Source organism: Lepidothrix coronata, unplaced genomic scaffold (genome assembly GCF_001604755.1).
Source record: "Lepidothrix coronata isolate B3197 unplaced genomic scaffold, Lepidothrix_coronata-1.0 Scaffold7, whole genome shotgun sequence".
Lineage (NCBI taxonomy): Eukaryota > Metazoa > Chordata > Aves > Passeriformes > Pipridae > Lepidothrix > Lepidothrix coronata.
The window spans coordinates 2,537,185-2,552,231 of NW_016690187.1; the positions used below are offsets into that span (position 1 = coordinate 2,537,185).

General features: G+C 39.8%; 1 protein-coding gene across 1 annotated transcript; it reads left to right on the forward strand.

Moving 5' to 3' along the window:
* The first annotated feature begins 6,805 nt into the window (after positions 1 to 6,805).
* On the forward strand, positions 6,806 to 12,183 carry CUNH2orf69 (chromosome unknown C2orf69 homolog). Its single transcript, XM_017834111.1, has 2 exons — positions 6,806 to 7,141; positions 8,864 to 12,183. The coding sequence occupies exons 1-2, from the start codon at positions 6,806 to 6,808 to the stop codon at positions 9,701 to 9,703; spliced, it is 1,176 nt and encodes a 391-aa protein (XP_017689600.1). The 3' UTR covers positions 9,704 to 12,183.
* The last annotated feature ends 2,864 nt before the right edge of the window (positions 12,184 to 15,047 follow it).

Below are 15,047 nucleotides of genomic sequence, written 5' to 3' on the forward strand. Positions count from 1 at the left end.
TGCAAATCTCAAGTACTTCAACAAAAAGAAATTAATAGTAAATACAAAAGCTTTATAGTGCCTCCATAATAAAAACCTCCTCCACAAGGAGAAATCTGAATTCTACTGATCAGCTTTGTGTCATTTTAATATTTGACCTAATTCAAAACTCACATGCATCTGAGAACAGTTATGTCACTGTCCTGCACGTGTTTATTTTAATATAAGGGAAAATGTTCTGGCTCTTTTTGCATAGAAGAGCTGTTCTGATGCTGGCACTGTAAAAACTCATATCAGACTATTGGCTTTTTAAATAAATAATGCCTATACAATTGAAACTTCTTTTTATAATGTCTAGCTCTATGAAAGTACCACTCACAGACAATCCTGCTGGGATGTGAGCATTCTTAGATGTACTTCCACTATCTAAAGATACAGCTGTGTCTTTTTGGCAGAAAACTGTCTTTCACCTCACTGGCAATATTCAAACCCTACATATGAATCAGTTGGCTGCTTTCGGCTGGTAGATGTACGAATGTCCCCATTCACATAAACACTTTCCTCCAAGTTTAATGTTATCATTAACTAGTATCCATTTAAATTAAAGCCCATGTGTTTAATACTTCTTGCAAAACTATCACAGGAAGGACTCCTAACTCCCAATTTGTTCAGTAAATTTCTAGTCGGGATAATGTGAAATGTGTCCAAGGAAGATAAGAAAAAAATAAACCTATTATGGGTAGGTTTGAATTCAGTCTAGAACAGCTGGTATTTGCAATAGCAAAGCTCTGCAAACAGAAGAAGGAAAAAACAATGGCAGATACATCAGACAAGTGGGAAATAAGCCTCATCTTTCTTCTGATCAGACAGAAGTTTCTTTTGGGAGAAGAGTTAAAAATGCTTTAGGAACATGAAAAACAAGATGCCTTCTTAAGTAACATACCAACAGGAGTTGCTTTAATTAAACGAGATTGTTATAGGCATAAGTATTTAGCATTGCTAGTTGACTATATTCATGCCCTAGGGGAGGATAAAAATTTGAGATTTCAAGTATGCAGTAAATAGCAAAAACCTCAATTCTCCATATCACACATATATATAAAATTTTCTGCCTACACTTGAAGACAAGTCCTTTGACAAAGCTGAAGAGAAGTACACGCTTAAATACTTTGAATGGTAATAATTTATTAGATATACTTTTATTTACAGTATCACATATATTACTATTGCTGAAATCTTCCAAATCTATCTACAAACAAAAGGGATATTCCCCATCCACATTATGCACCGACTGCAACAGGATTATTTGCATAGAGAATGAAGGATCACCTGATACTCTAAAGTGACAAACGTTGCCTGTTGCACACTTTCCACTGTCATTACCTATTGGAAAATATAACTGGAAGCTGAAGAATTCCTGTATCCACTAGAAGTCCTATAGTTAAATCTGTCCCTCATTTAACACTGCCATATTCGACTTGAATAATACTTTTTTAAAATCAGTTCATAAACAAATGAATTGTGACAGTCCTGAGCTTTTGCAGTGCTCTACCCAAGAAAATACTGTTCTCTGACAAACAGCTTATTTCAAGTTGAGGACCTATTTGCCTTCTGTTTGTGTAATGTACCATGTAAGCAATGTCTCAAACCACTTTCGGAAAAAAAACTAGACCAGTCAATGTGGTATCAGTTCCAGAAATCCATGGTGCAAAGATACCCTCTGAGGCCAAATTCTGACCTCGTTTTTGTGGATGCAGCGATCAAAGTTAAAATATGGGATGGCAGAAGTTAATTGCATGCTCAGTACAGTGTGGTACCCATCCACAAAGTCAGAATATTCTAAGGAAGAGAATAAGAGAGAAGGGAAATTGAGATACAAGCACACAAGCCAGAATTTCATAATTTCAATGCCAAACCTCAGACTGCAGAAATAGTTAGGGGGCTGAGTTTTGTCCATTTCTTTAAGCAAGAAAATCCCCTTCTATTATACTTCTTGGGCCACTGTATGTTCTCTTAAATCCCAAATATATTTCCTAATTTATATTGACTTATACCAGACAGCATAAAGCTTCCTTAAGCCACAAGATTTTCTTGTATGCTTAAACAAACTGCAAAGCACAGAAACTTTGTTTGTCATTTAACCATGTGCTCCATGAACAGCAGAACTACCAAAGCTTTTTTATGGACTTGTGTCTTTTGCTCTTGAATTTTCTATCAGAGTAATTCCAGCCCTTCCTACCCACCATGTTTTCTGTGCACTGGACCAGGACAAAGACAGCACAAGCTGGTTCCAATGTGCATACCCAACACATAGTGAATTTTCAGTGTATTGCTTTCAAACATGCTGTACAGAGGCTGAATTCCCCCCAGCTTTCCTCCAGCAGGGGCATTCATTTGAGTCATCCTAATCTATTAATTCAGCAGTTTTCCCAATATTCCCAGGTTATCTGCAACTCCTGCTCTCCACTTACAGCAGCCAATAGAGGCAATGGAAAGGACTGACAGAAAGGTATTAGAAAGATAGACAGATTAAACAAAACCAATTTCCACAGGAAAACAGAACAAGAGAAAGAGGTGTTTTAAGCAGTAGCAGTGGTTCCAACTATTTTGTACATTCTTAATTTTTTCAGCATTGAAAAAAAACCAGAAATGAGATCCTATATCCTGTTATTTTAGCAGCATCTCCACACAGCTGACATAAAGGGAACATGGATTTATTTTTCATGCTGAAAAGCTTTTATTCTCACTTTCATACAACTCAGTAAATTGCCCAGAGAGTGATTTATTCTCCCCTATGATCTCCTGAATATCCATACACACACAAAAGATGGATGCTGGCAGGCAGAGCTGTCAGTAGGAATTTCAGCAGAAGTAAATTGTTTAGTACTTATAATGGAGCATAATAGCTGTAATTTCATTTGAACTGTTGCCACTAATAAAATTACAAGCCAAGACCCTGCCATTCATCACTGTGCAGCCACTGGGAATTTCTCTGTGCACACCACCACAGAGACAGGTAACTGAGTCCTTAAAGTGTTACTATACCCAAAAGAATGATGAGCCAGGCCCAGCACTTTCTCTCAATGGTGAAAGACACAGCTGCATATCGACTGCAAAGGAGTTTCCTACCAGTTTTTACCAGGTGTTTTCACAGTTATTCCAATCCTCTGCCAAAATGCAAACTGGCAATTTCAATGCCTATGCAGTTGAAAAATGTTTAAAAGGAAACTAGAATACAAAATATAATACACAGATATGCAAATATGTATATATGCACGCTGCACATGAGTTGGGCAGGAAGCATGTTCTTCTGAAGATCACTGAAATACCATGAAATATTACAGTTGCTACATAGGAACAGATATAAATTCAAATATATGGAATACTTGGCTAAAGTTATTATTGTCACATCAGGAGACAGTTGTTAGAATTCACTTAGAATTTCAGTGAAGCACCTATTAAAATGCTTTAGTTTAAGTGCTATGATTAAAACAAACCACAACATATTTTCTTGATCTACGAAAATGATACAACCAGAATGCTATTCTGTGCTGTTTATGTGGGCTCCGAATGAAAGCACGGGATTAGCATACATGCCATAGAGGCAATGAAACAGAGACAATTCCAGAAAAAGTTCTTTGAGTGTCATAAAGATGACTTTTGCTGTGGTACTCTTTCTAGTTAGAAACTGCAGATGTAGTTGCCTCTACCAGGTTAGACTAATTAACCCCTCTGCAGGAACCACAAAAGGCCTGTGTGGGAACTCAGAGAGACTGAAGAGGCGAGTAAGCCCTTCGTTCTCTCTCTCCAGAGCAATTAATGTTCACACATTAATTCACGTCTCTCATCACTGCTAATCAACCATAATATACATTATTTCTGCCAAACTCCCTGAGATGTATTGGTAGATCTCTGCAAAATCATGAAAAAAACATTATGCACTTTACTTCCCTGTCCCACCTACAGAAGGAAGGAAAAATGAGCAGTGAGCTGCACATGCAGGACAGGCTGTTCTGCTGCAACTCAGTGGTCAGCTCATGACTGATCTCGTGTATAAAAACTGTTAGGGCTGCTGTGGGGAAAGAAGAGCAGATGTAGTAAGACCAGCAACATGTAAAAAGAAAACATCTTTCTTTTTACAATAATAGAGAATAGAGCAAGAAAAAATTGTAAATTTGTAAAGAAGAAGAAAGCAGAAGAGGAATGAGGCATCACAGAAAAAAGAACAAACATGAAGGTAGAAAAGGCCCCTCAAAATACAGTATATCATGGGTGATATTTTTAAGGATTGATACACACAATTATTGAATCTGCTTACTTATTTCAATAGCCACATGACAAAGTTTGGAAGCAAACTCAGAGTGATCAGTCTCCATTAAAATTTATATTATGCCATGGAAGATTTTTTGGATCTTCTTGAGAGTAGGAATAGGTTGGTGCTTTCTATTTTAAGGGGGGAAAAACATGTCATGTACACCATTATTTCCTATAACCAAAAAAGAGCCATTTTCATTATTTGGTAATTGTGTGTATCTGCATTCTGATGAAGATACAGACTAATGTTCATGTTCTCCCACAAGGCTCTTGTAGCATTTGGGATGAAGCTGAAAGCCTGTATGCCACCCTGTATATTAGCTTTAATTACCTGGTAACAGTTGCATAATGAACACACTGTAAAAGGATTTCTGGGCAGAAGTACCAGCATCAACTTTGGTTACCAGAATTGTCATCACAACACTAATAATATCTGTAAACCATTCTGGGCAAGTTAATCTTTCATCTGGAGAAACCACAGGAGAAAATATAGGCCACAGGAGGATAAGAGCACAGATTTATTTTTTCCATGCTACTGATAGTAATTATTCACATTTCTCAGCAATAATTGCTACATTGGAAACTTTCATTACCACTTCCCTTTGATGGATCCTTACTACTTCATCAGGTATCATAACAGAGCTCTGTCTTTGCAAGCAAACCTTACCAACCTAGGTCCAAGTAACAGATTTTCAGAGCACAGGCATTATTTTTCCTCAGTTTCTCTGGGCTTTTTTTTTTTAAATTATCATCTTCCTATGAGAAAAGCAGACCACTTGGTTTTTTCTTACATGTATACATTTAGTAGGTCTCACCTAGTATTGCTTTAGCACAGGACCTAATGAGGAACAGAAGTGATAAGGCTTCACTGGCCCTTCTAATTAAAAGTTTTAGCATCAGCATGAACCAGAACTGCTCAAAATTGGATTAAGAAAATCTGCCTCTATGAACTGAAATACACAGTTCTATAGGTGTATGAAGGAGCTACAGCTCTTTTCCTAAATAATTTTGCTTCATTAGCAGAGGCATTAAGAAAGTTTCCAGTCAGATTATACCCTTTGGGCATGGTCACAGGGAAAACTCCTAGGAGCACAGACAGGAATTCCCAGAATAACTAGTTTCAAAGACTGCATTTGGAACTGACTGCTAGCTTTATAGTAAAGGCATTAGAAATATTGTCTATATTAATTATCTGCTAACAAAAAAAAAGCATTGTTGAAATGCACCTCTGATATCAGTCTTCTAAGACATGAAGGGTTATTATAACCAGAGAAACTGTTCTGATACAGATTTTTCAAACTGAACCACACAGCACCATCTTCTGGTGACAAGAAGCTGGATTTGCTTTTTCAGGCTTTGAGAAACAAGCCTTAAACATATCAAAGACAATTTTCATTAAAAAAAAAAGTAGTGTTAAGTTTAAAAATAAGCAGTTTAAGACAAACATCTATAACACACAAATCAACAAAAATTTTAATTAATCGCTGTTATTCCTAGAAACACAAAGAGAAAAAATATCCTTTAAAATGTCTTACTCCATCAAGAGGACCAGGCATCAACTTTGTTCTGGTTTCTACAAATAAAGAAAAATATGTATTGCTCACATACTAAACAAGTATATATTACAATGTGATGTCCTTCTGAGCATCTGTGTGGACCCTCAGTGACAAAGGTTCAGGTCTGCTTTCTGGAAGAGCCTTTGGATGAGCTTCAGAATACAGAAACTGAGAACTGTTTAGCTGGTTCTGTAACGAGCCCAAAGACACACTCACAAAAAGCAGAAGTGTGCCAAGGAGATCATGACCACCTCATTGCTCAAACTGAATCTCTGTGAGCAGGCTGCACAAAAACATGCAGGCTAGAATTTATACCTAGAAACCAAGCCAATCTAAAGCATTCTGCTTGTTTCTAGCCTGCTACACGAACAAATAATCTTAATATCACCATATTTCCTTTCATTTGTTGAGTTTTCCAACAAGAAGAAACCAGTCAACAGTTTGATTACTTGATTACACAATCACTGGCCAGTTAACGCTGCTTCCTTCACAACTGACTCAACTAGTGAGAGTCAGACTTGGCATCTGGTGGCTTCCCAGGTTTGCATACAAGTGCTTTTAAGCAGACTAGGAAAACACAGCAAAGGAATGAATACGTGAAATACCAAAATTCCAGAGAAAGCAACCGGGTACGGTCAGGAGTAAAGGACAGACTCTGTTTCCTTGCTTTGTTTGCCGCGTAGAACGCACAGTTTCGCACAACAGCACACACCAAACCCGCTCTCCCAGCGTCCATCCTGCAGGACAGAGACGCCCCCTCACGGCCCCCGCCGCTGCCCTTATAACGGCTCCGTGACGTCACGGCGGGGGCGGGGCACCGGCCCGGCGCGCGGCGCGCACGTGCGGCGCCCCCTGCCTGCTTCCTCCCGAGGGCTCCGGGGGCGGGGCCGGCGGGCGGGGCCGGGGGCGTTGCGCAGGCGCGGAGCGCGGCGGGCGCGCGGCGCGCGGGCGTTCCCATGAGCCGGCGGTGTCCCGCGCCCGCCGCCGCCGCTGCCGCCGCCGCCGCGCTGCTGCGGGGGCTCGGCGGCCCCGCCGCGCTCCACCTGGGCAACGCCATGAGCCTCTGCGGGGCGCCGGCCGCCTGCGCCGCGGGGCCTGCGGGCGGCGGCGGCAGCGGCGGCAGCGCGGGGCTCTCGGCGGCGCGGCTGAGCCCGCCGTGGCTGCGGCTGCCCGAGGTGCCGGGCGCGGAGCCGCACCGCGCTAACGAGCTGCTGCTGCTGCCGCCGCCCGCCCCGCGCGGCCCGGCCCCGCTGCCGCAGCACCACGTCGTGTACTTCCCGGGGGACGTGCAGGTACGGCGGCAGGGCTGCGGGAGGGAGCGGGGCAGCGGCGCTGCAGGGGCTGTGCGGGTGGGCGTTGACGGGCTGCCGGGGCCATCAGAGCTCTGGCCCCGGGGAGCATCTCGCTGACCGTCACCGGCGGGCACAGCGAGCGGGAACGGGCCCTCCGGAAACCTGAGCTGGAGCAGCAGTGCAGGGGAGTTGAGTCGTCTTCACGGCATGAACTAGGTTGGAAAAGATCTCTGAAGATCATCGAGTCCAATCCAACACGACCGTGTCAACCAGACCATGGCACTGAGTGCCACGTCCAGTCTTACCTTAAACACCTTCAGGGGCAGTGACTCCACCACCTCCCTGGGCAGCCCATTCCAATGTCTAATCACCCCTTCTGCGAAGAAATTTTTCCTAATGTCCAACCTGAACCTCCCCTGGTGCAGCTTAATACTCTGTCCTCTTGTCCTGCCACTAGTTGCCTGAGAGAAGAGACCAACCCCCACCTGGCTACAACCTCCTTTCAGGTAGTTGCAGTAAGGTCTCCCCTGTGCTTCCTTCGTTCCAGGCTAGACAACCCCAGCTCCTTCAGCTGCTTCTCACAAAACTGGTGCTCCAGACCCTTCACGAGCTTTGTTGCCCATCTCTGGACACGCTCCAGCACTGAAGCACTGCCCAGTGCTATAGTGGGGATGGCAGTGTCTGAAAGCGTGTCAGGGAGTGTCAGTGGAGGCAAGATGATGAAACCCTAAGATGGCAAGTTGTCCTCACCAGGCAGAACACCACGTCACCGTGCAGGTGTACGGATAGGCCAGACGCTGTCCTGGAGGAATTTGATGGGCACAGGAATCTGATGCTTTCTCAGCCTGCCCTGAGAAGGCAGTTGTGGTCTCTGAGTTGGCAAGAAATTGCAGAGACCCTGAAGTGCTGTCCCTGCACACATGGTCGAGCTCTGTAACATTGCATGCTCTGGCACTTTGCATAGCCAGCTAATCTCAAATGTCATTACTACTTCTCAAAAGCAGGGGTGGTGGCTTTTTCTTCTAAGGAAAAGGCTTTCCTTTTCTGCAAGGTAAAGATGCAGAACTTTTTATTTTAAGGATTGGGATGGCCTTAGAACCCCTGCCTGATTGCCATTTCTGGGTATGGCTTCATTATATCTTAATAAAATAAATGAAGTAGTATTCTTTGCCATTATGACTTCAGATATAAAGATCATTCATGACTTGGGGTAGGTTTTTTCCATCTATACCCTTTATGGATGTGAACAAGGGCAATAAAGACTTCCTACAGCTGAATGAGAGGGATTTTTTTTTCTGTATATAAGATAGAAAACTTATTACAAAGTTTTAAGTCTGTTGTTGATTTGAAATAAGATAATTGGTATTTCCGTAGATGGACATAATACAGTAAAATTATGTATTCTGTGTCATACTAAGTTGAATAATACTTTAATCTTCTTTTGGCATGAAGTCAACAAGAATTATTAATACTTTCATGTGCTTATTTTTGTTGTATTAATTTTGGGGGTATTAAAAAGTGTGGTAAAAATATTAAAGTAGAATAAGTAAATCTAAATGCATCTGGTTTTTTAATGTGTTTCTTGTCCTGCAAGCCTAGCAAGTGAGCACCTCTAATGCATGTTTCTCTCTTACAGTCCTTTCTTAAAAATATGAGTACATAGGAGCTGAAGTCTTTTCAGAATGAAGTAATGCATCTTTTCTGGTTTTTTTAATTTTTCAGAACTATCATGACATCATGTCTTGCCATCCAGAAAACTTTCAGTGGGAGCACTGGAGTTTTGAAAATGTTGCTACCATACTTGCTCGCCGGTTCCCCAATAGCTTTATTTGGGTCATAAAGTGTTCTCGAATGCACCTGCACAAATTCAGTTGTTATGACAACTTTGTGGCCAGTAACATGTTTGGAGCACCAGAGCACAGCACTGACTTTGGAGCTTTCAAGCATCTCCATGCTTTGCTAGTTAATGCATTCAGACTCTCTCAGAATATTCTCCTGTCCCAGAAAAGTGTGCATGGTGTCAGCAAGGATGCAAAAATAGCTGCTTGTAAATCACAGCCGCAGTCTGTTCCTACAACAAATGGCTGCTCATCCACGGAAAGGGAGAGAGATTGTGAATGCTCCAATAATTCTGCTGTGAACTTCATGATACCGTCTGCTGTAGGTGCAGTGTCGTTTACTTTGATTGGCTTCAGTAAAGGTTGTGTGGTTTTGAACCAGCTGCTTTATGAGCTGAAGGAAGCTAAAAAAGACAAGAACACAGATGCCTTCTTAAAAAACATAAAAGCAATGTACTGGTTGGATGGTGGTCACTCGGGAGGAAGCAATACTTGGGTTACTTACCCTGAAATGCTGAAAGAACTTGCAGAGACAGGAATTGAAGTTCATGCTCATGTTACACCGTACCAAGTGTTTGACACAATGAGGTCATGGATTGGAAGAGAGCATGAGAAATTTGTACAGATACTTGAAGAATTTGGTGTGGAAATAAATGATCAACTGCATTTTGCTGATGACGTTCCCTCCTTAGATAACCATTTCAGAGTTCATGAAGTATTCTGAGACTGTGTATCTGAACAGTATATTCTTTGTAGAAGCACTTTTAACACTGTAAATGTTGTCATCTAGATTTTCAACTTTGAGCAGATGCTTTCTGAAGAGAATACTAAATCAGTTCTGTGTTGCTAATAGATACTATATATAAATTTCAGTAGCTTACAAAGGAGTATTTGGGACACCATAACTATAACAGATGTAATTTGATTCCTGGAAAAAAGTGTTATGAAGAACTATCCTATACATGTTCTTTTGTTAAATGTGAATGTTTATTTTAAACTGTTGGTAGACTTTTTAGTCCTGGATATCTAATGTGATATACTGCATTTAATGGGAGTTTAAAGTACTTGATAATTTCAGTTGTCTGGATACTTCAGTTTAGTGGCTTCCAGAGCTAAAAGCATTGGTCTTTGTCAATAACAGATTTATGGTTAGTTTTTTGTTTTGAGGAAATCGATTGTTAGAAGAACCTTAGTTATGTATTTTGGTGAAAAGTGTTCTATTTAGTTAATTAAATCTTCCAGTTTTGTAACATTTCTCCTAATTGAAACCAAGTTACAAATATTCACCTTTGGAATAATAGTGCCAATGCATTTTTCTTCCTTATGTGTGCCTTGCCATTTCTGTCACTATAAAGTTTCATTAATTGATTGTGTAGTATCTGCCAGTGAATAGCCATTTCAGCTGGGGGCTTGAAAATTTTGGCATAGCTATGTGAAGTAACCAAGAATGTTGATGAGTGTGTAGCTTATTCCTGTTTCAACATACCTATTGCTTTGACTAACTTCTATAAGGACCAGCAGTAATATCTGTATTAACATGTGAAGAGGTGTCTTTGTCCCTGCCTTGGAGTGGTAAGGTTTTTCTTGGTAGTTGCTGCATTGATGTTGATCTAAATCGAGCCATAAGTACATAACGTGTTACAAATGGCATAAAAATTTTAGACTGTGTTGACTGCTTCCAAAATGCCTCAGTTTTAAAATCTGTTATGTATTACAGTAGTTGCTTCTAGAGCTATCCAAAAATCTATTTTCAGAGCCTAATCTGGTTCAGGCCCCAAACTTGAATGTTCTGGAGAAAGAAATACCGAAAGATGGACAGTTATCGTATTAGTGGAACTTTTCTACTGTCGTAAGTAACTTTCCATTTATCTACAAAACTTAGAATCATTCTTAAATACAACTGCAGTTATTAACAATGAACCAGAAGCTGCAAATGGTTTTGGATTTCCTGGAAGTATAGGAATACAAAAGCAAGTTAGCAAAACACTGTGAAGATTACACAAACAATTGTGGCTAAGTTCTGAAAAAAGGCATTTTATTCAACTTTGGTCCTATGTTTGATGGCTTAGTGACATCTTTGCCCTGCTGCTTGTTTCCCATGACTCTTACACTGGGAGGAAGGTCCTGAGTCATCTTTCTTATGGTGGCATCATTAAAAGTTACAGGTTTCACTGTAGACAACTCTTGGCAGAGGTTATGCATATCAGTGATTACTGAAGAATGAGAAAAGTGTGTTATACTCCTAAAAAAATTTTCTTAATACTCAAAATATTGAGGGTTGTAGAAAGGATTATATGTGCACCTTAAAATTTGAAAGTGAACTCTGTTGCTAAAAATAATGTACCTAGTTGATCAAAAGGAGAAATTATTTATTTAATTGATGGAGAAAAGTGCAACATGCAAACCAACTCCTAACACTGTATAAAGGAATCTGAAATCTAGTTCCCTCAGCTTTTTTTAATTTTAGACTTTCTTGGAGATATTGTTCAACCCTATTTGTTGATTACCATCTTAGTAGGCTTATAACAACTTGTTTATGTGTTTCAAGGAACATTATTTCCCCATTTTGGTCCTTTTGATAACGCAGCATATGCGAGGACTTTTTTCTGTAAAAAAAAAAAAGGGTCACCTAAAGAAATGGCTTTAATAGAAAGCCTACAAATGTCCTGAAATATATTTAACTATCCACTTATAAAACAAAACTTTAAAAAATAAACCAACAAAAACCCCAAAACACTCTACTCATTTTGCTCCCTCTCAGTTTCAGACTGACCAGGCTAACGCTAACACTTGCCCTATCCAGTAACTGCAGATCAGAGATCAATTTTTAAACAATTCGGTGCCTGCCAAAACAACGGGACTTGCAAGCTTTTGGAAACAGCTATTAAAATATTGACATTGTCTTCAAAAGTTTCTGGATGGCTGTCCTATCAAAATAGTACTAACTTGTTTGATGGAGGCTGCCTACAATAACTCTTAAATAGGCTCAAGTGTTGCTGCATTACTTTGAAGAATAAGCACTTTGTTGTAAAACTAATCTTGTTATGAGACCTCATGTTGTGGAGGGAAAACTGACTGGTTGTTTTTCATTCTTTAAACAGCTGTAGTACTCTGTTGGAATGTGCCTCTGTCATTCATTACAATGCATGCTAAAAATAAATTTTGCAAACAATGTAGAAAATAAACTATTTCTAATGGGTGAAACCACTTTGATGTGAATGTAAAACCATTAAACAGGGAATGTGCAGTTAAGTTTTGTGGATTAAACTTTATCAGGTGTTTGTGGAGACCTAGTTTAAAAAATCAGATTTGATAACTTTTCTTCAAGGAAGCTTTATATTTGTGCAGTAAGCATGTGTAATTCTAAAACAGCTTACTGGCATCTCACATGCATGGGAAAGCTGGCACGAAGTGTGCAAGGCTGTGAACATTTCTGTGTTAGGATGAAATGGGTTTGTATATGCCTGGTTTTCAATGTTAACTATAAAGGCAGATTCAAATAAGCTCAGATGTAAATGCCTAAAGTTAAGTGGTTCTTATAGTGGTTTAGTTCAAGACACTTCTGGTTTTGAATGGAGCGAGCAATGTTACACAGTCCTTAGTTCAACCTAGTAATGACTGGTGTTCTTTATACTCCATGCTTGTTTCTTGTACAGTAGACAAGACATTCTTCATACTTTGAGAAATGCTAACATGTTTTAAACTGTGCCTGTTAAATTCCTTTAAAGCAAGGCTTGATTCTGTGAAACTGTCTGGATGACTTCAATGATTTTGTGTGCATCTAAAATGCTAGAAACTTTGGTTACTTTCTTCCTATCTAGGACTGATTTAATCACATCTCTGTAAATGCCGATGCATTAATCAGTATTGGCCCATAATTCTGAAAGATGATTAAGGGTCCAATCTTTAACATGGGGCTGAAAGGAGCAATTTTCTCTGTCCTCCCATTGATAACATCCTGCTGCCTCCCTTATGTTAGCACAAGCACTTTATGGTAAGCTGTTCTATCTTTCTAAATTAACATAACTGCTGATAGAGATAACTAACAGGAATCCTATGTATTTAAAAAGTCACCAAAATTATTTTAAATAAGACTGCTATGTCAGTTCAGGAATTAGGCTGTTACAACTGTGAATATGCACAGATAAAAATGATTGTGCATGAACATGTAGTCAGATTTTCCCCACAGGTTCTTTTTGAGCTATTTGCAGAAAGGAAATATCACCTGTGTTTTCTTCCCTCTTACAGTGCTTCTTACCATGAAGTTTTTCCAAAGCTAACACTTACTTTATCCCACCAGATCATCAGTATTTGTTGTCTTGTACAGACTGGAACTTGAAGCACTGAGGTTAAAGTCTACCCATTCATTTACCTTGAATGCTTATTTTAAATTACATGTGTATTACATCAGTTAATACAAGAATTTAAAGAACAGTAAACGTTCTGGGATGTGTGTGCTCAGTTGTGAGCCACATTTTAGGTACATCAGAGCCTGGTAGAATCCACAAATATGAATGTGTCCTTGTGCAATACAAAAGCAAAGATGGATGTCTCAGACTACAACCCATAAGAGACAGCCTCTTTAAATCACCTTCAAACTTACCTCTTCACAATCTTTTTAATCTTATATTGAAATCTCATTTCATTTTTGTAAGGGTGGTAGATTAAATTTAAAAAAATTACTTCTGATGGTCATAACCTCATGAAAATTTAGACACATTTGAATATTGCAGATGGAGATTCTAAGACCAAAGCTGGTTTTCTGTTGGTGTTGGTGATCTCTTAACCCTGTTCAGATGCAGGGTGACTGTTTTTAACTTGAATAAAGTAACATGAAGTCATTAAGCCAGTAATGCAAGATCATATAACACCTATGTGGCAGATAGGCACTGCTTCTTCCAGTGCCAGACATACTGTTCCTGACTAAAAATCATCGTATTGGTATTAACAGCATAATTCTCTCTTCCTGCTGACAAACAACACTTGCACAGGATTAGCTGTTCCACATCACTGTGGAAACCATGGAGGACTGATTCAGGCAGTCATTTTGCAGTTAGTGTAATGTGGGTTATAAAGTAGTGATGGCTTTGTCGTCCCTTCCTGTCATTAGAGCTTCATTACATGTTTTCAAGTGACCCAAGAAGTGTCAAATTCTACTTAAGCAAATGACCAGAAAATCATCTGGTAGAAAAAAAAGGAAAAAATAAATTATTATCTGTTTTTAATTGATGTGTATAAACATCTTACACACTTGAAAAGGAACAGAGTGCTATTATTTCTAAGTTCAAAATAAATTTTCTTTCTTTTAGTAAGCTCTCAAGAGAGCACTTTCAGTCATGACTGTTAGTTTCCTTTGTCAAACCTGGCACTTCAGAGCTGAATTGTTTCCAAAGAAAGCACTGCTGCAAGACACAGAAAGCAGTCAAGAGACATACCGGTGCTGAAGGGCAGAACAAGGCTCTTTGCATCTCCCACACCGAGTTTACCCTCTGAGCAATACTCCAAAGCCTGGGTGTCAGACAAAGCCATTGCATCCCTTACGGACTGTGTGCCCAGCTCCTTCCCATTCCCTGTCACGAGAAATACATTGATTTTGTGCGATGGAAGTTTAAAGCAATTGATGTACTGTTTGACAGCTGAAGTATAAATGTTTTCACAGCAAAAATTGTCCATTGCTATGATCTGTGTTATTAATGCAAGCAGTAGCTTCAGAGCATTTTTGTATGAACGTGGCATCGCACGTGGAGCTGCGTGTTTTGCATGGTTGAGCAGTTCTTTTAAGGTTTTCAATCTGCTCTTAAAAGTGTTGACTAGGAAGTGATCTGAAGAACTGGAAAGAAAGTAATCTGCTCTTGTTGATCTTAGAAATGGCCACTTAAAAGAGATCCTTGCTCCCAGGAATTGCCACATACAGAACTCAGAATCTATCCCCACTCCTAGAGTCTGACCCAAAGTAAAATAGGAAATCTTAACATGCAACTTTACTGCAGACTTAGGTAACTGTTTAAAAAATGTAACATTTCATCTGTCCTTCTAGTAACACCAGAATCTTTGATTATTGAGAGATA